The 24,075-nt window shown below is 32.0% G+C and overlaps 2 protein-coding genes across 2 annotated transcripts; both read right to left on the reverse strand.

Moving 5' to 3' along the window:
* Positions 1-1,492: 1,492 nt before the first annotated feature.
* Positions 1,493-5,812, reverse strand: LOC145335527 (uncharacterized). Its single transcript, XM_080181313.1, has 8 exons — positions 5,784-5,812; positions 5,583-5,641; positions 5,221-5,306; positions 4,366-4,513; positions 3,333-3,396; positions 2,711-2,829; positions 1,701-1,760; positions 1,493-1,591 (listed from the first exon to the last, which is right to left on the reverse strand). Exons 2-7 carry the CDS (start codon positions 5,638-5,640, stop codon positions 1,705-1,707), a joined length of 531 nt encoding a protein of 176 aa, XP_080037439.1. The 5' UTR covers position 5,641; positions 5,784-5,812; the 3' UTR covers positions 1,493-1,591; positions 1,701-1,704.
* Positions 5,813-9,187: 3,375 nt separating this feature from the next.
* Positions 9,188-13,400, reverse strand: LOC145303902 (uncharacterized). The gene is made up of 6 exons (XM_080145564.1): positions 12,977-13,400; positions 12,090-12,172; positions 11,609-11,753; positions 11,235-11,301; positions 10,292-10,410; positions 9,188-9,397 (listed from the first exon to the last, which is right to left on the reverse strand). The coding sequence occupies exons 1-6, from the start codon at positions 13,050-13,052 to the stop codon at positions 9,324-9,326; spliced, it is 564 nt and encodes a 187-aa protein (XP_080001690.1). The 5' UTR covers positions 13,053-13,400; the 3' UTR covers positions 9,188-9,323.
* Positions 13,401-24,075: the final 10,675 nt, after the last annotated feature.

A 24,075-nucleotide genomic window follows, 5' to 3' on the forward strand; every position in this document is an offset into this window, starting at 1 on the left:
TGTGTGTTTGTACCGAAGGATCTCGCTAACCGCTGAACCAATCGGGTTCTTCTTAACAGGGTAGCTTCTAAGGTCCCGGGAAGGATAACTATTTTCTTGTGGGGTATAAAGTAAAGTAAAAATTTTTTTTTTGTCTGTAGTGAAGAATCTCTCAACGCTGTTCAATGGTTCTATTATTGTACTGCTTGAGTAGGGAGTAGATTCTGTACTACATGAATTTTTGATGGCTTTGTGGTGCTGATTTTAATTATGTTTGACAAAAGTCTGTTAACTTTTTTGCTATATTTTAGGTAGGTAATAAATTGGTATCCATTGACTACCCACTGCAAGGTTATAGTTTATTATAGATTCGTAATTGCACCTTTTTAATAGCGAAGCTACTCTATAATTCACTTTGTCTGTCCGTCAGTCTATGAAGGAAACGTGATTTTCTCGGCTAAACTTTTCAGGGATTTAATAAATTGACATCCTACGATTACATACTTTTATATTGTTTTATTGGAATTCGTATACCAATTGGGGTGCTAGATCGATTCCTAGATTTTTAAGTTTTCATGATTTTTTCGAACCTTAATCATGATAGACGGCTGAAATTTTCAGGGATTGAATAAGCTTACATATTTGCAACAAGTTTTATTCAGATATGCTTTTTGGTTGGGGTGCTGGATCGATTCCTAGTTTTTCAAGTTTTCATGATTTTTTCGACTTCTGTTCAAGAATTTTTAGGTATTAATTAGACCAACATTCTACATATTATCACCAAGTTTGATAAAGACTTGGTGTTGGTTGGGGGTGCTCAATCGATTCCTAGATGTTCACGTTTTTCTTATTAGCTTTATGCTTTATAAGACCACTAGCGGCTTCGCCCCTAGCCTCTAGGGGCTTTGCCCCAAGAGGTGTTAAAAAAAATTAAGGTGACATTCGTAAAAGGACCAGGGAAATCTTCAGAAGAAAAAAAAGGACCAAGGAAATCTTCTGCAAAGCAAAAAAAAAGGACCAAAGAAATCTTCTGCAAAAAAAAGGACCAAGGAAATCTTCTGCAAAAAAAATGGGGGGAGAAATTTTCATTTTTGTGGGGGTTGGGGGTGTCCCACCCCCCCAAGAAAATAGCTTAAAACCACCACAGGACCGATAGGTATATACCCTGAAGAGTAGAATTCAATCAGTTCAGTGGTTACCGAGATCTTAAGCTTCAGACGGACGGACGGACAGACAGACAGACATCAAGCTACTTTGTATTATAGATTATACATTTTAAAAAGATTTCCTGATTTATTTTACATAATTTTTTTATGACATACTCTATTGATAACTTTTTCCAGATGTCTATTCATAATCTTTAAGCTTCGCTACTAATGGATGTTGTCATCCTTGTTCTATAAATCATTGAGTTATGACTTGTATACTTTAAATTTTGGTACTAAAAATAATACTAACATGCTACATTCTAATATAAACTCTAAATCTAAATCTTAAAAAAAAATACATGATAGTTTAATCAAATTTATTTATTTAATTCATACAAAAAAAGTTACATAGGACTTTTATTATCATTTCAAATCTAATATCAATAAAACATTGAAATTGTTTCCTGAAAAAAATATAAAATATCTTTAGTAACTTATTGAAAAAATACTATTGTTAAAATATGTTGTCAAGGAAATATGAATTTAGACAATGTTTTTTATCAATTATTTTACCTCATTAAACACAGTATTGGAAATAATACTCTTCAGTGTAAAGTTGCAGATATGCAATAGCTAAAAAACAAGGATGACAACATCCATAAAAGCGAAGCTCTGAAACGATAGGACACACGGACATTAACACTTGTATAGTGTCAGAACTGAATAATCAGAATATAAATGAATAAGAGTCAAAGCAAAATTGTGAGTAAATTTGTTGAAAAACTTCTTGATACAGGATAATGTTTATGGACATACTTACATTTTTAGGACTTGATTATAGAGTTGATTTGCTTATAATATTGTACTTTGTTGTCCCATGAATCAGTATACCAAAAATCAGAACATTCGGATAATTAGATCACATAAAAAATTTTTGTTAAAAAAGTAAAAAATCAACATGTTTAAAATGGACGTACGGACATTCTGGTAATGATTATAGCGTTGCTACGCTTTCTAAATCATACCTAACTACTACAGGAATCACCATGCAAAAATTAAAATCGATAGGACAATTCTAACATGCCTAAATGAACGAAAAAAGCTATCTGTCTCAGACGGACGGACGGACGGGCGTACGGACCGACCCTAATTATAGAAAAGCTTCGCTTTTAATAATTATAGAAAAGCTTCGCTTTTAAAAATAGGGTTGTTAAAAAATGTATTAATATAAATCTATATCCTTATAATAAAGTAATTGGATGTCTATTTGTCTGTGTGTCTGTTTGTCTTTGTGTCTCTCTGTCTGTTTGTCTTTTTGTCTGTGTGTCTGTTTGACTGTATCAAAGACACTCGCTAACCGCTGAACCGATTGGGTTCTCCTTAACTGGGTAGCTTCTCAAAGGTCCCGGGAAGAATAGAAATCACAAAAAATCTAAATTTTCCTTTATATTCTAGAGACTTGAACGCAACATAGACACGAAATTAAGAAACATTTTAAAGTGCTACTAGAGGCCTCTAGGGGCGCAGTATATAAAAAAAAACAAAATGTTGAATTTATCAAATAATAAAAAAATATTATTTGCCTTTTGCTGAATAAATTTTGCAATTCTTGTATTTCTTATTGTAGCGCCAAAATCTGCAGTTACTCCTGGATTCACAAAGTTCCAAGCACTCATATCTTGTCTTGGCGCCTCTTACAAACCTTGAATAAAATTAAATGAAGCTGTTAGAAAATGATGTCATACAATACAATTGACCAATGATAGGCCAGACTTAATCAATAATGGCAGGCCAGTATACATTATAATTGACCAATGGTAGGCCAGTAAGATGCTATTTTTTATGGAACCATAAAAAGCTTCATATTAAATAGACTAAATACTGATTCTCCAGCAACTATTAGCATTTTTCTACCTAATTATAAAATGGCATTAATTTGTAAATAATGAAAATAACTACTTTTTTCTTGACATTATTATTTTTTTAAAGGGGTTAGGAAGTGGCTTAAGGAATCCACCTTTTCCCCTTTTTGAATTTTAGTTTTATAAGAAAAAGTAACAATAGATTGAGGGGGTCGGTTATTTCTCTTAGAAGGGTGCTGGTATCCTCCTTAAAATTGTTTTAAAATCTTTCCAGCGAGATTCTTTAGTACACACAGAATGTCAGACATCCTGGTATTTTTAAGGGTAACAATTTTAAACTTACTTGCCAGGTATTTCCATATGAAAATCATTCAGAACCCCAGAACATAAACTATCCTTTGGAGTATCTGAAAAAGTTATTTATCGCATCATATTACAAACAGCTTTCCGCAGATATAAAAATGTGCAATTAAAAGATTAAAACTAGTTTTGTTAGCCCTGAGATGCCGTAAGCACGGGCAAACAAAACTGATTTTGATAATTATACATTTTCATATTCATAGAAAACTGAATATAATATGATACGATATATGATATTTCAGTTTGGCTTTGAACCGGTTCTAATCCAGCAGATTTTAATCAGTTCCAATTGTATTTAGTTATTTATCGTATTTTTATAATATTTATCATGCTGGAATGTTTATTCCAAATACTCTGGCTGTGTGTGATCTGGCAATGTGTGCAGATCACCTGGCTTAATTCTTTTCAGTCCCCTTTATGGGCGAAGGAGGTGGAAATTATCAATTTTGTGATGTGATCACCATATTGACAGAATAATATGGAAACTTGTTCCTGTATTTACAATATTACATAAATTCGATATTTAATTTTGTATCATTTTAAGGAAAAATATGTGAATTCCAGTATTATCCTTATAATAAAGTAACAGGATGTATGTCTGTTTGTCTGTGTGTTTGTACCGAAGGACCTCGCTAACTGCTGAACCGAACAGGTTCTCCTATACAGGGTAGCTTCTCATAGGTGCCAGGAAGGTTTCTAACTATTTTTGGGAAGCGAATCACAAAAAATGTAAATTTTTAAAAATATTCTTGCTTTTACGTAGAGACTTGAACGCAACATAGACATGAAATAAAGAAAATAATTTTAAATGCCACGAGAGGCCTCCTATTTCTTATTGAAATTTTTATACTAGCTGAACAAAGTGTCTAAAGAAATCAGTCTTGTGACGTCATAAAAATGAGGGATTATCCATCTCTTTTTATAGGTTTTCTTTCCCACTTCTCCTCTCATCTCCCTCTTTTTTATGACGTCACATGGCTGATCTTTGATACACTTTGTCCAGCTATTTTATATACCTGAGGCTTTTACTGGCCTCCTGCAGTTGGTTATGCCAAAGAAAACATTTCTCATAGTAGTATACTGTACAACAGTCCTTTGACAGTTCTTCTCAGCTCCTTGGATTTCTTTGGCTAGCAGACACAGCGGATTTTGGGTACATTTGCTCTGAAATCATTTGTAATTGTTAGCTTCTCTAATTTCAAATAATTTAAATCTAATAATTTTATAATTTAAATGATAGAAATTTACTTTTATTGAAATAGTAAATAGATTTTGTAAGATGTTATAGAACTTTTAGATTATTTATGTAAAGATATATGCCGTTTTTTTGATTAAATTGATTATATTAAATAGAATAAATTCTTTAAAAACACTCAGAGAGGAAGGGGACATTGGGCTGTTTATTTTACTAGTTCCCAAAGTTTTATAATGATATTTTCTTATTCATTAGCGTTGGGACTTAATGAATTTTGATTGGTTGGTTCATTAAGTTGAGTGTCGAAACGTAGTCTACAGAAGGGGTAATTTGCTGTATCATCATTGGGGATGTACATCCATTCATCAGCCATTGTCTTATCCCTTTAGATCCCTGAAAAATACTTCATCAACAATAACAAATAAGTCCAAGGATCTAAAGAGATAAGACAATGGCCGATATATTGATATTGTACATCCCCAAAGATGATACACATAATTACCACTTTATATATTACAATTGGTGGTTAAAACGTTTGGACACTTACTATAAGAAACTTACCAATTTAACGTCCCAAAAGTTGTTAACCCTACGAATAAGAAATCATTATTAAAAACTTTGGGGACTAGTGTAATAAATAGTCCAATGTCCACTCCCTCCCTGACTAAGTACTCACCTTACAAGTTTCAAAATCTGCTTGCTCATAAATCTTTTTGAATCTTGGAATACGATTATTGAAGATACACTTTTGGGTAGAAAACCCTAGAAAATATTAAGATTTCTTAGTTTTAAAGAAAGCGGCTACGCGCCTAGAGGCCTCTAGATGCCTTGGAATGAGGGGGGGGGGACCCACTCAACTGTTGAAAATCACCCAGTATTTTTTTCATATACAAATTGCCCCAACCCAATAAAGAAATTAAGATATAGATTATTAATTTTTGTCAATGGCAAGTGGGTTATATTAAGCAATACTTTTGTCCTATTAAAAAAAACTCTGTATAAGGATTGCAGTACATTGTAATTAGATTAAAATCTTACCAGTTTGGCTTTGTGTCAAAACACAAATTAGAGCTAAAGTTATATAAACAAAGTTCATCCTAAAATTAAAATTTAAAAAATTAAAAAGTCCAAATAATAATTTCTTTGAAAACTTAAATTTAAAAATAGAAATTAATTTCAAGAAATCAAAGTTAAAGACTATTTTGAAACTTATTTAGTAATAAATAATAATAATAATACCTTGTTAAAAGTAGCCAAAGACTAAATAATTTTTAGAAAACCTTTCAAAATTCAAATAAACATGTGCAAATTTACCAGGGCTCTGCAACCGCGTGTTAGCCGCGGCTAACCCTGAAATTAAAAACGGAATGGATGCTTTGAAAATTTTGATATGAGGGATTGCCATATTTGATTCAGGTTTAGACTTCCAGTTGATTTTTAACATTGCATTGTAAATGGTTAATTTCCCAGAGGTTTATGGGCGGCTGACGCGCGGCTGCAACGCCCTAAAATTTAGAATAGCAATTCAGCAATTCAACAAGAAAGAAACAATGCAAGGAAAGAAGAAATTGAAAGAAGTTTGCAACTTTATCATTAATTTGGAAAATCTGGGGCACTTTTTAAAATAGAATAAAAAATAATTATACCAATAAAAATATCCTAAAAATATAATTTGAATTTAAGCGATAATTTTGGTATAGAATTTTGTACAAGATTTAGTTACAAGAGCTTGAAAAAATTTCATATTATTAATCAATTTATACATTTAGATTAAAAGGAGGTCTGGGCAGCCGCGCATCTACCGCGTATTTGCCTCAGCGAAATCGTCATATTATAACTTTAAAATTCAGCTGGATATCTAAACCTGCACCTTAAACACAGAATCTTTCTTTTCAGATTTTTTGTGTCCACAAGCGGGTTATAATTTAATCCTCTCTTCAAACAAAAAAATGAGAGTAGCTTCACAACATAATTATCTCTGCAAAAACATTTTAACTCTAATTATCAGATTTTCCAAATGATTGAACAAGTAGACCTTCAAAATCTATGATTCTCCTGAAATAATGGAAATTTACCTAATGCGTGGATATTATGACATTGGAAGTTTTTTCTTCATTTTAAGATGCTAATATAGTCCACTAATATTGGTCAGAATGTTTTTTTTTATGGTGAGGGAAGGGGGTGAAACAAAGTCATAAGGGGAGAAATATTACCTTACCTCGTAAGGGCAGGATTCTTCTTCGATTCTTAAGTTATCATCTAGATAATCCTGAGAATCATCCGTATGTAATGGGATGCGATACTCAATTACACCCAAGGATATTAGGTTAAGTAACATCCAATGTGAGGGGGGAGGTGGTTGGGGGAATATTAGCCAGCAGGGAGAAACATTTTATGTCTCACAATATCCACGTATTTTATATCCATTCTTGTATTGCATTGCAGAGATTTATAATTTTTAAAATAAAAATACACCTGTAAATATTTAAGTAGCTTTAATGCAAAATTTTAAAATTTATCAACTTATTGATTTACTAAATACCAAACATTTTTTTCATAATATAATTGTTCCATCTCTATCATTTTTGGAATGTTATTTCATATTTCATTGTCTGCAAAACATTTCTATATCAAGTTTTTAAAAAGTCCTTTTTAAGAATTTTTGCAACATATTTGCAGAATTTTACAGATTTTAAAATTGTATTCTGATTCTTAAAATACTCAATTGCTGTCAGTATATATAATTGTTAATGGTATTGTTTTACTTTTTTAGGTGTTGAGCTTTGCTTTAATTGATGCTGGTAGGGGGAGAAAGTCCCTCAAAAATCAGACATGTGACGTCATTTTTATGAGGTTACGTGGCTTATTTTGAGTTACTTTCTCCCCCTTCGGATGGTGTCTTCTTTGTTTTAGATGTAAGCAACATTTAAGCCTCAGGGAAATCAACCTTTATAATTTTAAAATTCAGCTGAAAGTTTAAATCTCTCATACCTGCATTACCTTAACCCTGCGGAGCTACCCAGTACCCAATGCGACCTAACTTAACCTGACCTTAAAAAATCAACAAAAAAATGAAAAAATATCACCATTTCTTATTTCCAATTTATATCAAAATAAGGGAAGGTTTGTTTTTCTCTGATTTTTTTGCCAAGCAAATATTTTCTATAACTAGGGTCGGTTTGTACGTAGATCTTATCTTTACTTTCGACATGTTTAAATCGTCCTATCAATTTTATCTTGAATTATTTTGACAACAGAGGTTTTTAGAAATGTAAATATTAGCAAGAATATTATTATCGCGTGTGGTAAACTCTTGCGGGAGCTTCAAACCTTAAAAAAAGTAAATGAAATTTCCCTGTTATATTAAAGTCTTGCTGGCCAAGAACTTAAGAAATAAGTATAAAATGAAAGATTCCTAGATAATTAAAACGTACATTGCAAACATGGTAAGGGAAGCTCCGCTTACTTGATTATTTCCTAGTTGTTACAGGAATCTACAATCTTCATGTATAACTTGAAATTGATTGGCGATATTCACCGTTTTGAATAAGTTTAAAATCGGACCAAAAAACACTAAAAATATGGAACATCATTTGTAAAAAAAGCCGAAACCGATATATTATTACTTGGATGTTGCACCAGATTTTCCTCAACTCTAATAAAATAATACTTGCAGCTTGCTAAAAGAATGACACCAATCTATCCTCCCCTTTTACCCCATCCCCTCCTTCCTACAGGATGAACGAACTGACCAATATATGATGTCCGTATTAGCAAGCAAAATTGACGATAATTTTCCCCTGTCAATATATCCACGTTCATCATAGATCTATTGCTAAAGATCTGAATTAAAGTAGTCTAACCGCCAAGAAGAATGTTTTATCCTTAAAAAATGCCGAATAACGATGGGAGTGTTTACAAAAAGTTTAGCCCTCTTTCTTGAATTGGAACCAAGATACCACGTTCCCCCTTTAAGTTTCTGACAGACAGACAAAGCCCATAATCTTTAACAAAGCTAGAACACCAAAGATATCACCAAATAATTATTTGAATTTTAGGGAAGAAACTATAAAAAAAACTAAATTAATCTACAGTGACATATATCATCTATATATATTTGATAAAAAGATAGTAAAATAAAGCCAAATATTAAAAATACAAAATATTTAAATTCATATAAATACAATCAAAGAACAATACTTGTTGGTGTTGTTGTTGATTCCATTCTAAAAATAAGAATAATAGTTTTATATTCGAAGAGAGGTTAGTTATCACATCTCTTTATAGACAGCTTTCCGCAGAGAGTAAAATGAAAAATTTTAAGAATATTCTAGTTTTGTTAGCATTGAGGAGCCGACGGCCCGGGCCAATAAATCTGGTATCGATATTTTTATTTTATAATTCGTGGAAAATTAGCTGTCCTACATTACAATAAATTATTTTTCAGTATGGTTAAAAGCTGGCTCTCAACAAATGGATATTAATCGGTTGTTGGAATAGTTATTTCTCGCATCGTATTATAAACGGCTTTCCGCGGATATAGAATGTACAATTATAAGATTAAAACTAGTTTTTTTAGCCCCGAGGTGCCGAAGGCACCGGCTAAAAAACTGGTTTTAATCTTATGATTGTACATTTTTATATTCGTAGAAAGCTGGATATAATTCGATGCTAGACATAGTTTTTTCGTATTCATGAGAACCGGTTCCTATCCACCGGATTCAAATGAATACGAGAAAAATAATTACCAATTTTTCTGCAAAAGCCAATCGCATTAGATTACTCTTGGCAGTTGCAATAATTAAATTTAAAATTCACAGTCTCCAGTCTAGCACTGCTTTCATATGGCACTTCTAAATTAAACAAGGATGACAACATTCATAAAAGGGAAGCTCTGAAACGATAAGACAAACGAACATTAACTCTTATAGAGTGTCAGAACTGATAAATCAGAATATAAATTTATAAAAGTCGGAACAAAATTGTAAGTAAATTTGTTGAAAAACTGCTTTACACAGGATAATGTTTAAGGACATACTTACATAATTAGAAATTGATTATAGAGATGCTTTGCTTACAATATTGTACTTTGTTGTATTGAGAATCAGTATTCCAAAAATCAGATCAATCGGATTATTATATCACATAAGAATTTGTTGTTAAAAAAGTTAGGTAATATCCTCGTAGAAATATTTTTTTTTCAATTTTGAAAATATTGAAAAAGAGGAGAACGCCAAAAGTTAAAAATTAACATTTGTAAAATGGACGTACAGACATTCTGGTAACGCTTATAGAGTTGCTACGCTTTCAAAATCGTGCATAACTGCTACAGGAATCACCATACAAAGTTAGAAATCGACAGGAAAATTTTAACATGCCTCAATTAACGAAAAAAGCTATCCGTTTCGGACGGACAGACTGACCCCAATTATAGAAATGCTTCGCATTTAAAAACATTTGTAAATACATTTACAAGATATTTAGATTTATACGGGGATAAAGGGATAAGACAATGGCCGATAAATGAATGTACATCCCAATGATGATACACAAAATGATCCCTAATTAGTGTTTAAAACATTTGGACAATCAACTTAATGTACAAACTAATCAAAATTCAATAAAATTCTTCAAATTTATTAAGCTAAAGAATAAAAAAACGTTATAATAAAACTAGGACTAGTGTAATAAACAGCCCAACGTCCACTCCCTCCCTCCCCGTAAAAAAAGGCAAAAAAATATGTTACCTCTAGGTACCCAAATGACGCAATGTTTTGACTTTCTGCTGTACCTCCATAATCGACATGATTGCTTGGATTCACACAAATTTGAACAATCAAGCGTGGTTTCTACTTTTCCAGCAAACCTAAATATTTTAAACAAGTATTTTAAAATTGGTTAATTTCTGTCGACTTTTTTTCATACTATGTAAATATAGGGACATTTGAGGGATAAGGGTGGGGGAGGGGGGGAAAGTTAACCCTCCACTTACCATTTTAGTTTTGCAGAACATTACTGGGGGATAATTATTTTCAGTGCCGATTTCTCTTAGGATTGTGGAGTTCAGTTATAAATCCCTTTTGGGCCTTTAAGAAGCTTTACTGTAAAGGAGAATTATATTGGTCCAGAGCGGTGAAATCTTTAAACCTAAACTAAACTTAAACAAATTATAAATCTTGTAACATCGGTGAAAACATCTATAAAAGTGAAGCTCTGAAATAGTTGGACAAACGAACATTAACATTAGTAGAGTGTCAGAACTGAATAAGCAGAATATCACTGCATAAGTCTAAACAAAATTGTAGGTAAATTTGTTGCAAAACGTCTTAAATACGGGATACTGTTTTAGGACATACTTACATTTTTAGGACTTGATTATAAAGATGCTTTGCTTATAGAATTGTACCATGTGATAATAGGAATCAGAACTCCAACAATCAGATGTTAGAGTCAGAATGTTTTTAATGGACGTACGGACTTTCTGGTAACGATTATAGAGTTGCTACGCTTCCTAAATAGTACCTAATTGTTATAGGAATCAACATTCAAAGTTTGAAATGAATAGGACAATTCAAACCTTCATAAATAACGAAAAGAGCTAATTGTCCCGGAAGGACTCACGTACGGACGGACGGACCTACCCTAATCATAGAAAAGCTTCGCTTCTATAAATACTCTTAAAGATCTTACTTTGGATGTAGAGTGATAGTTTTATCATTATTGAGCTCTCCACAACACATTTTAGTAGGAGCATTATCTACAAAAAAATTTATTATTTTTTGATAAATATTTATCTTACAGTTCCATGTACAGTTGTCTGCGGATTAGAAATTAAAAACTTATAGGATTAATTTTTTTTCTTTAAATCTAATCCAATACTAAATGAATTAAAGGTTGCTAACATGGATATCATTGATTGGTCTGTTCGTTCATCCATTTGTAGGCGAGGGGATGGGGGATCGTTATTTTAGCCAGCTACAAGTTTAACATTATTAGAGTATATGGTAATCTGGTGTAAGATCCCAGAAATAATAAATATTTTTTTTGGAAATTAATTTGTTTACCGCATACTCGACCCTTTGGTAGCTTGCAGAAGGGTATGCCAAAGTCAATATTTTTCTTCGTCTTATATCCAACACTGATTCTTTTACACGGTCCATCCAGGCTGGATTCAGCCATCAGACAGAGCAGGTTAGTACCACATTTCTCCTAAATATGTTGAATTGAAATCATAACAAGGATGACAACATCCATAAGTAGCGAAGCACAAACAAATCATGGAATGCACAAACAGACAAGAAAGTTAAAGGGCAGATGTACAGTTCACATAACAAAGAACAAAAAAGGGATATAATGTGCTAAACCCAAAGAAAGTCACGAAACCATTGAAAATTGTTTTTGGGGTATGATTGTCAGACAGACGGACAAAACAATGTGAAGGTTATATGCGCATATGTCATAGGAATGTTCACTAAACAATTTTAGCTGTCTATCTTTAATAGCAGCCGAAAACATGTCATTTTACCCAAAGCAAGGTAGACTTACTGTGCATCTATCAATTCCTGGGCCCTCTTCATTTGTTCTTACACGAGGCATCTTGTCATAAAAGATACACTTCTTAGCATCATCTGAAATAGTAGGTTCATTCCTGTGATATTGTCATGACTAGTGTTGGACCGTATATCCGGCCGGATACCGGACATCCGGCTAATTTCTAATGCTATCCGGTTATCTGGCCAGATATCTGGTAATTTGCCGGATATTTGGCCATTTTCGATATCTGGCATAAAAAAACAGAAGGATATCCGGCCAAAAAAGTATCCGGCCCAATTCTACTTCAATTAAATGTATATATATATCAGTATACATTTTAGCATTGGCCAATTACAATGTAAATTTGCCTCCAATTAAAGATCTTGGGACATTTTGTAATAAAAATTAAAACTAGTTTGCATGCTTAGAAAGATCTCAAAACTGAGGTTTAAAAGTCTATCCTATAACAGAAAGTAGTAAGGTTTTTTAATAAAGGTCTAGAAACATAATCGTCCGATGTGATTGTAAATTCATGGAAGCTTAATAAAAAAAACACACTTACTTTAAAATATGCTCAGAACAAAATAATTCTTTATTCCTGTTTGAAGCAGCCTTTAAAGTTCATAGAGTTTTGGAGATAATCGTTACCAGGAACATTTTTACGTAAATTTATTTTAATTAGATGCTACAAGTTTAATATATTTTGAACAAAGTAGACAGATCCATAGTGATCTATTCATGGTTATCCGGGCAGAACTGATTAGGATTTAGGTTGTTGATTGCTAAGGTAATTTTAATTGTATTTGTATCTTTTACTTTTTTTTGATTTTATGACTATGTTTTAATTTAAATGCCTAAATTAACATGTTTATGTTAAGTTTAATAATTGTGAATATTACCAGTACATTCAACACTGCCATCATCTTGTCCAACAACATAAGCAACAAGAGTAATCAAAATAATTAACAACTTCATCTAAAATTATAATTAAACTGAAAAAGATAGAATTTTAAGAAATCTTAATTGAAAAATTTTGTGAAATCATCTTATATTTATTCTTATTAAAAGGTACTAGGATGTCTGTCTTTGCGTTGTGTAAGATTAAGTTCTCCTTTACAGTGAATTGAAAAAGATGTGTACACGTTTGAACCAATAATATGGCCGGATTGTTCCTTCACTTTCTTCTTAATGGTCAAATTTACTGTACTAACTAGGGATCTAGATCTACTATATTTATTAAAAATTATTGAAAATAAATAAAAATTATATTAAAACAAAAATTATTAAATGTTATTATACCTGTGTAATTGTATTTATGATGAGAAGAAACAACTGAATCTGTAAATAAGAATTATTTAATGCCAACAAAATAATATATTTACAAGTGCAAATTTTTAAAAGCGAAGGTTTTCTATAATTAGGGTTGGTCCGCCAGTCCGTACGTCCGTAACGGATAGCACTTTTCGTTAATTTTGGCATGTTAGAATTGTCCTTTTGATTTCAAACTTTGCATGATGATTCATATAGAAGTTAGGTACGAGTTAGAAAGCGAAGCAACTCTATAATCGTTACCAGAAAGTCCGTACGTCCATTTTAAACATGTTGCTTTTTAACTTTTTAAAACAAAATTTTATGGGATATTTGGAATACATTGTTATAAGCGAGCCATCTCTATAATCAAGTCTTAAAAATATAAGTATGTCCTTAAACAATATCCTGTATTTAGGCAGTTTTTAAACTGATCTACTTACTATTGTGTTTTGTTCGACTTTAAATACATTTATATTATGATTATTCAGTTCTAACACTCTACTCAAGTGTTAATGTTCCTTTTTCCTACCGTTACAGAGGTTCGCTTTTATGGATGTTGTCATCCTTGTTAAAAATGATAATTATTATAAACGGGGCTTTTATCACAATTAGGGTTGTTCATCAGTATAGAATTACGTTTTAATTACATTAAAACGTAACAGGATGTCTGTTCAAATAAAGGTAACGCTTCTCTTGAAGTTGCAAGAAGTTTTATCTTTTTTTGGTGAGTTACACCAGACCCCTTAAAAAAATCGGCTCCAAAATAATTCGCTAAAATTTCATTTAAGTTAAAATGGTTTTTAAACAATTTCTGTTGTAGGATAAGTATTGAATGTTAATCCTATTACTTAAATGTTTTATTGTCTGAATCTAAGATTTCAAAAACTACTGCATTGATTGAGCTTTGTGAAGCTTTGTCTCAGGAAAGTTTTAGACTATCTTATCTGGATTTAATTATTTAGACAGTTTTAGACTATTATTCTATCCCTTTCTTAGAAACTCCCATAAATAATGAGCCCCTTAATGAAAGCCGCTAGTTAACCTAAATATATAATTATACTTCAAGATTTTTGGCCGTCTACACAATGCATTCATGACTTTTTGATGACATGACAATAGCCGAGAATACAATTTTCCCCATTTTTTTCACGGACGAACATAAAAGTTTAGAAAGAATAGATCGCTACTGAAAAAAACACAGATGTTTTTTTTTTGCTCTAATAAGGTGAAGAGACGGCAAAATAAGGATGTACTGAATTTTAGTTTCCGAAAGTGTGCGTAGCTTCCGCGTCCTATCTCAATATTTGCTACTAGCTAAAAAAGATTCAAACTTTGAAAAATTTAAATTTTTGAATGTATAATGTATAAATCATTAATACATTAAATCGCTTTTCCATTTGACCGGAGTCGCTGAAAATAGGGTCTGCAATAATTGGGTTATCTGCTGTACACTTGAAGAAACTAGGGCTCGAATGGGAAATCAATTTTCTGCTGATCAAAATTAGGACTAGTTCGGCCATGAAAGATATTTGAAAGCAGTGGCGTGCACAGGGTTTTGCCAGGGGTGTGTTTGAATCCTTTCTATTGACACCCCCCCTTGGCTGTATTATAGGGGTGCTGACCCTTACAAAGGGGTGTGTAGAGGGGTGGACATCAGGGGGGTGTATCCACGCCCCCTAGTTTTGCCAGAGGGGGTGGATAAAACCCCCTTCTACACGCCTCTGTTTGAAAGCTTAACATAATTGAGTAAAAAATAAGGAAAATGAAAAAGAAGGAAAATATAGAAGAAAACAACGAGAACAACATCCATAAGTTGCGTTTTGTATGGAAATCTAGAAAAAAACAAGGATGACAACATCCATAAAAGCGAAGCACAGAAACGGTAGGACAAACGGACATTAACACTTGTATAGTATCTGAACGGAAAAATCAGAACATAAATGTAGAATAAAAATTGTAGGTAAATTTGTTTGGACATACTTACATTTTTGGACTTGATTATAGAGTTGCTTCGCTTAAAATATTGTTCTTTGTTGTCCCAGGAATCAATATACCAAAAATCAGATCAAACGGATAATTAAAACACTTGAAAATTTGTTGTTAAAAAAGTAGAAAAATCAACATGTTTAAAATGGACGTACGGACATTCTGGTAATGATTATAGAGTTGCTACGCTTTCTAAATCGTACCCAACTACTACAGGAATCATCATGCAAAGTTTGAAATCGATAGGACAATTCTAACATGCCTAAATTAACGAATAAAAGCTATCTATCTCGGACGGACGGACCGACCCTAATTATAGAAAAGCTTCGCTTTTAAAAATTAATTAAAATAAACATTAGACCTAATTAAATAAATAACGAAACTTTTAAAAAATATATAATCACGTGGAAATCTAGGAATCAATCCAGCTCCCTAAACAATAGGCAAATTTCAATGAAAATTACAACCGTCTATCTTCAATATAAGTGGAGAAAATGACAAAACCTAAAAATCTCGGAATCACATTTCCTTCATAGCGTTATGGACTGACTGACTGACGGACGGACGGTTATACGTACAGACAAAGTTAATTATAGAGCAGCTTCGCTACTATACAAGGAAAAGAAAGAAAAAAAAACAGAAAGAAGGAAAAGTATCAAATCAATTAAATTTTGAATCAGTAATTATTAATTTTTTAAATATAGAAGCAAATTTTAACATTAAATTTTATGGTGCGCAACACAGACTTGATTTTCAATGAAATAAATTTCAAAAATATTTTTATCTTTATTTCTATACTTTATCATTAATAAATTAATATAATTTGTCATAAAATTTAGTATTAATATTGTTAAAAAAGATGTTTTAAACGTCTTTACCTGTTTAATGGCCAACTTTTTGGTTTTTAATAAGTTAACTTGTAACGAAAGGTTTTCTATAATTAGGTTCGGTCCGTATGTCCGTCCGGAACGGATAGCTTTTTTTGTTAATTTAGGTATGTTAGAATTGTCCTATTGACTTCAAACTTTGCATTATGCATTAAGTAGTTATGTACGATTTAGAACGCGTAGCAACTCTTATTACCATTCCTGGGACAACAAAGTACAATATTATAAGCGAAGCAACTCTATAAACATTATCCTGTATCGAGCAGTAACAGTTTTCAACAATTTTACTTACAATTTTGATGACTCTCAAACATTTATATTCTGATTATTCAGTTCTGACACTCTACAATTGTTAACGTCCGTTTCCCCTCCGTTTTAGTGCTTCGTTTTTATGGAGGTTGTCACCCTTGTAGACATTCATACAAAGAAATTAAACTTTTATAGCTTACTTCTTATATGGATATGATGGAAGAAAATAAACTTTCACACGAATATGTGTATGCCCTTTAATCATAATGTATTCGGATTGTTCCTACACTGTCTTACTATTAATCTGAATAAGGGATTGCCTGTTTATACTTCCTATATAAAACTAATTACATTTGAGTATATAAACAAGGATGACGACATCCAAAAAAGTATCTTAACATTCCCATAAAATGAAGATGTATTGTCGCTTTTTCACAAAGCATTGACTCCCCTTCCTATTATTTAAAAAATGAAAACAAGAGGGCGGTATATTTTCCAAAACTCCTATAAGGGACCCTAACCCTACAGCTGCAGTGCCCAAATCCTATGGGGCTATCAAGAACCTAATTTAACCTAACTTAAAGTTATAAATAAACAAGTTACAAACACTACCCATCTCCATTATTCTCATTTAAAAAAAAAAAAGACGGGAGGGGGGGTATGGGGTCGACTGGGCACTTTGAGGGAAACCGACAAAAAAAATATTTTTTATACTGATGGACTTCTATTTACATCACATCAAAGTGTACGATTTAGTGACGTACATTATACAAAATTAAAATTTTTAAAAAGCGAAGCTTTTCTATGATAAGGGTCGGTCCATCCGGAACGGATAGCTTTTTTCGTTGATTTAGGCATGTTAGAATTGTCCTACCGATTTCAAACTTTGCATGGTGATTCCTGTACTAGTTTGGTACGATTTACAAAGCGTAGAAACTCTATAATAATTACCAGATTGTCCTTACGTCCATTTTAAACATGACGATGTTAACTTTTTTTTAACAACAAGTTTTTAAATGATATTTATTATCCGATTGATTCGAATACTGATTCCTAGAGCAACAAAGTACAATGTTATAAGCGAAGCATCTCTATAATCAAGTCCTAAAAATGTAATTATGTCCCTCATCAATATCCTGTAATTATTCAGTTTTTCAATAAATTTACTTACAATTTTTTTCTCGACTTTTATACATTTATGTTCTTAATGTTATTAATGTTCGTATGTCCTAATGTTTCAGAGCTTCGCTTTTATGGATGTTGTCATCCTTGTTTAAATTAAAAAGAGGGGGCGGAATTTTCTTCCCTATCCCCTATCTCAAGTGCTTTTATAGGCTCTCTAGGGGCGTAGCTGCTAGTTGATGGATATAGAGTACGTGTACATATTAATAGGGGAAATTTGTCGTCCAATTTAGGTTCCCACTGAATGAATTCTAAACATTTTTCTCGTATTCATTTGAATCCGGTGGATAGGAACCGGTTCTCATCCATACGAAAAAACTATGTCTAAATCTAGCACCGTATTATATCCAGCTTTCTACGAATATAAAAATTAGTTTTAATCTTATAATTGTACATTCTATATCCGCGGAAAGCCGGTTATAATACGATGCGAGAAATAACTATTAATTTGGTATTCTTTATCGGATTAAAAAGGGTATACCCAGGGGTAGCTATTCTAACAATCAATTCTAAAAAAATCATGAAACCTTTTAAAGTAAGGTGGAAGTATATTTTTTTTCTCATTTAATTGAAGATGGGTGGGTAAGAAGTTAAGGGGAGGAAAAGAGGAAGGGGGTTGTGGGGAAATTTTCCTTTAGAATTGTTTGTCAGAATATGTTTGTTAAAATCTAGTTTATAAATATAATAGGATGTTATTAAGATCTCTGTTATTTTTAAAATCGTTATTATTACCTTCCTCGGCGAAGACCAAACTGCATTACTTTTGTGTCACTTTTGATTTCTGTGACGTCACATAATGAGGAAGATGAGAGGAGAAGTGGGAAAGAAAACCCCTAAAAATGAGATGGAGAATATGTTGTCAAAAGTGGTGCAAAAGTAATGCAGTTTGGTCTTCGTTCCTTTCTCCCTGCAAAAAAAGGTAAAAATCAAATTGTCTGATAAGTTGTAAAACAGCCAGGGATCTTGAGGTATAAGACAATGGAAGATAAATTTATGTACACCTCCAATTATGAAAAACAAAAATAACCCTTCTTCTAAATTATAATTATTGGTGGAAAAATTTTGACACTGCTAGTGTGTACTTACCAATCAAGATTTGAAAAATAAAAAATAAAAGAGAGAGAGGGGTGGGGGGGTTGTGGTGATAAAAACCTTTCTTTTTGATAACATAAAAGTTAATTTTTTTTCTCTCCAAGAAGTAAAAAAATGGGTAAAAATTTAGGTTTAAGTGAAATTACTATTGTTAAAAGATCAGAAAAAATAGCCTAAAACTTTCTTACCCAGACTTATAAAATAGCCGAAAATCATCAAAGGACGTATAAAAAGCCTCACTAAAGAAGAACCATATCAGTTTAGCAGTTAGCGAGATCCTTCACAACAAACAAAAAAAGCTTACTTCTTTATATAATAGGATAACATACGGAACCCTTATTTGTTAGCAGAGGTGGCACAGGGGTGGGGGATAATTTTTCCACACTCCATTTTTTGCATCCATGCTTTCCTAATTGAATCATAAAAGTTGTAAGTCATGAAATAACTTTGTTATCAAAATCTTAGAGATCATTGCCTATTCCCTGTATCCCTGTTAATCCTCAGAGAGAGAGAGGGGACAATGGGCTGTTTATTACATTAGTTCCCAAAGTTTTATAATAACGTTTTCTTATTCGTTGACTTAACAACTTTGGAGACTTAAATGAACTTTGATTGGTTGATTCATTCAGTTAAGTGTTCAAACACTAATTTTAATCTACAAAAGGGGAAATTATGTGTATCATCATTAAAGATGTACATAAATCTATCCGCCATTATCTTATCCCTTTAGATCCCTGGTTAAAGTTCCTAATTGAAACATAAAAGTTTTCTAATCAAAAGTTCTGTTTCAATTCCAGATCAATTTATCAATGTATCAATTGTTTTTTCTTCTCGTATAGGCTAGTATACATTTATATTGACCAATGATGATGCTGTGAGTATTGGTGCAAAAAATATGACGTAACAAAAAAATAGCCAATGAGAGGCCGTTATTGACCAATGGTAAAATTTATAGTGGACTCTCATTGGCTAATTCTTTTTGTTACGTCATATTTTTTGCACCAATACTCACAGCATCCCAATGATAAAATGTATACTGGAATATTATAAGTCATTTGTATTGTTGGACGTCATTTTTATCAGGTACTTTACGCTGCTTCAATGCTGTTCAAGATAAAATACAAATATTAAAAATAAAAAAAATTAAGTTAGAAAGGTTTCGTGATTTTTCCTCTTATGTAAATTTTTATTCTTGATTTTAACAAATGCTCTTTAAATCTCGTTGTCGCGTAAATAGATGAAAAGAAATAAAAATAGATAGATAGTCGCGTAGATAGATAGAAAAAAATAAAAATAGATAGATAGTCGCGTAGATATATAAAAAGAAATAAAATGGATAGATAGATAGATAAATAAAAGGTGAGACAATGAGATAATTAAATAGAAATATAGATAGATAGAGAAAAAAAAAACAATACAGGATAGATAAAGAAAATCCCTAATTCAAAAACAAGGATGACAACATCCATAAAAGCGAAACTCTGAAACGGTTGGACAAACGGACATTAACACTTTTATAGTGTCAGAACTGAATAATCAGAATATAAATGAATAAGAGACAAAGCAAAATTGTGATTAAATTTGTTGAAAAACTTCTTGATACAGGATAATGTTTATGGCCATACTTACATTTTAGGACTTGATTATAGAGTTGCTTTGCTTATTTACTTTGTTGTCCCAGGTATCAGTATACCAAAAACCAGAACAATAGGATAATTAGATTACATAAAAATTTGTTGTTAAAAAGTAAAAAATCAACATGTTTAAAATGGACGTACGGACATTCTGGTAATGATTATAGAGTTGCTTCGCTTTCTAAATCGTACCTAAGTACTAAAGGAATCACCATGCAAAGTTTGAAATAGATAGGACAATTCTAACATGCCTAAATTAACCAAAAAAGCTATCTGTCTCGGACAGACGGACGGACCGACCCTAATTATAGAAAAGCTTCGCTATTAAAAAGACGTTAAGGTAGATATGTACATAAATAGAAAAAATTAAGATAGATAGAGAAATTCCTAAATCCTATAATCTAAAGTAGGAAGCTTTTATTGTCTGTAGCGAAGGATCTCGCTAACCGCTGAACTGATATGGCCATCATTTACAGTGTAGCTTTTTATAGGTCTAGGGAAGGTCATTAACAATTATCTCCACCCTCCGAATAAAAATGACACCCCCCCCCTCAAAAAAAAATATTTTTAAAACTAAAATTGAAAATTGGGAGGGGGAGGGATACCACACTAAATTATCCCTAAATGCTAGAGGAGTATCCACTAGTAAATCAAGATAACACGACAAGATAAATAGATAGAAAGAAATAAAGATAGATTTGAGAAGATACATAATTCAATATTAGATGCAGGATAGATTATTAGATAGATAGATACACTGTTAAATATTCAATGCTGTATTGAGTATTAGGTAATGTTCTGTGAAGTAACATTTAGTACTAAATAATGTATTTGTCTGTAGAGTATTATCCAATACGCTCTTGGGAATAAAATTCAGTACGGTAGAAGTAATTTTTCATTACCCTCCTTCGCAATTGTTGTTACCCTCTAGAGTATGAAACTGTTTTACTTTGTATGAAAGATCAGTTTATAATATATGATTATTATATGTACATATACATTTTGTTATATCAACAAACATACCAAGCAGAGCCATAAAACATTAATTTAAATGTAAATTTAGTAAAAAAATGACTTTAAAGATGTTTAGGACTAAACATTATCCTTAAAAATAAAAACTATGGTCAGTCATAATTACAAAAAACAAAATTATAAAGCTGAGCATAAATAGTAACAATTTATCTTTGTCTAAAACGACCAAGCATTGAAACACTTCCATGAGAGGTGTGCACGAATGGTGTCTGTTTCAATTATTCTTTACAGTACAGATTCGTACCCTAGAACGTATGAATAGTTACTATTATAATAAACCACTCTCTTGCGTATTGTCTGATACGCTACAGCGTATGAAATAGTACTAAATTAAGAAACATTTCTACAGCGTATTTTCCGATACCCTACAATGTATAAAATATTACTATTTTTATAAACTTTTCTACAGCGTATTCTATAGTACCCTAGAGCGTATCAAACGATACTAAAAAAATGTATGGTATGTAGTAATAATTATTGTGTTATATAGTATTACATAGTGTTATATATTAATTATATAGTTGTAGCGTACATAAGGGTCCAATACTCTCCAGAGTATCAATTGATACTAAATAAAAAAATTATTTTTAACAGTGTATAGAAGATATTCAATTTAAGATATAAAACGACAAGATAAATAGATAGATACAAGAAAATATAGATAGATAGGAGAGATACCTAATTTAAGATGATATCACATGACAAGATAATCCGATAGGTTCAGCGGTTAGCGAGATCCTTTGATGCAGACAGACAAACAGAGAAACAGATAGACATCCTGTTACTTTGATATCCTAATAATAAAGTAACAGGATGTTTGTCTGTACCGAGGATCTCGCTAACTGATGAACTGATATGATTCTCCTTTACAGGGTAGCTCATAGGCTTTATAACTATTTTGGGGGTTGGTATCACAACCCTACCAAGAGAAATTGCCACTAGAAAAAAATTACAAACAAACAAAAAATCCTCCCAAAACTTTTGTTATCGAGTTCAACTCCCCTCTCCTCAATTGCCACTAGAGGCCTCTAGGGGCCTTGCCACTAGTATACAAATATAGATAGATAGAAAAGATACCTATTTCAATATTAGACGACAGGATAGATAGAGAAGATATCTAATTCAAGATGAGACGACAATTCGCTTGAAAATTCAACTCATGACTTTCATCAGAGCCGTGTTATATAAAATATTTACACGGAAGGCAAAATCAGGGATCTAAAGGGATAAGACAATGGATGATATATTGATATACATCCCAAATGATGATGCACAAAGTTGTATATTAAAATTAGTAGTAGAAACGTTTGAACACGCAACTTAATTTATCAACCAATCAAAATTCACTAAAGTTTCCAAAGTAGTAAAGCCAACGTATAAGAAATTGTTATTTTAAAACTTTGGGGACTAGTGTAATAGATTATTACAGAAAATAATTATAAAAAAAATCAGATTTACGGATATAGTAGGCTTTGGAGTAGATTTTCTTAGGTCTTAGAACAATCTTTTATGTGCCCAATAGTCTGAGGAATCATCAAATAATATTTAGATATTGATTTAAATGCCAAATATAAAAATATGTTAATGCTTTAAGTGAGATATACCACGAATTTTTATTGTCACATGTCTGATATTGCAACAACATGTTTCATTTTTATCTATTTCTTACTTTTTCTTGCTTTTCCTGGTTTCCAAGTTAAGTTATAATACGGTGCTGAAAGATGCCCAAAAACATCGTCAAACCTTCTCCTCTATCCCCTCTGTTTCTCCTCCTACCCCCTAAACCAGAGCTCGTTCGGGCGAAACAATCCAAATTTCAGAGACTTTTAATCTGCATAATCACATAAGAGAGCGGTTCTGTAAAAGATTTATTCATAATGTGATTTTGCCCTACTTAGACCTATGAAACCAGCAAACGCACACACACACACACATATACTAAGCGCATATTTTCCCCGCCCCTCTTCACATTCCCGGTCACCCTTCACTCCCCTCTCCCAAAGTCTATTTCATTTGCAGAAAAGGGGTAAATTTAAAAGGCCAGGGCTGAGGGGTGAAAGAGATACGGGGATTTTTTTTTCTTGTAAAACAGCAAATTTAAAAATAGCTCTTTCAATATTTTCTATAATTTTCCATCGACAAATACAAATCTACTATGGAAATCAGTTTAGCCGTTTTCGGGATCTAAATGAAAAATATATTTTGTCGTTATAACAAAATTTGCTTATTATTTTTACGCAATTTTAAACGTAAAGTTATGTTTTTTAACGGATTTTTTTGATAAAAGTACCATAGGAGGGTTTTTGGGACCTCTCTCCTTTTGAAATATTTCCATTTTGAGATTAATCATTTGATCATGGAAAAAAGACGAGGTAGCGGTTTTCGTTGAATTTTCAAAGTAGCTTTTCTCCTATTTCTAGACCCTGTGGGTGGCTCTAACCCTGCTTGGCAATCATAAACGTATACCTAACCTAAAATAACCTATTAAAAGCTTCCGTTAAAATACGACGAAACCCTCTACTTCGTTATTTTCCATGATACTGTAATCTTTTTGCTACTTTTTACACAAACAGAAATCAGCTGTTTTGCAAGAATACTCTTACTGGGTGAATATTTGGTTGTGCT

The sequence above is a fragment of the Acartia tonsa genome, chromosome 13 (genome assembly GCF_053477335.1).
Source record: "Acartia tonsa isolate MP-2025a chromosome 13, ASM5347733v1, whole genome shotgun sequence".
NCBI lineage: Eukaryota > Metazoa > Arthropoda > Copepoda > Calanoida > Acartiidae > Acartia > Acartia tonsa.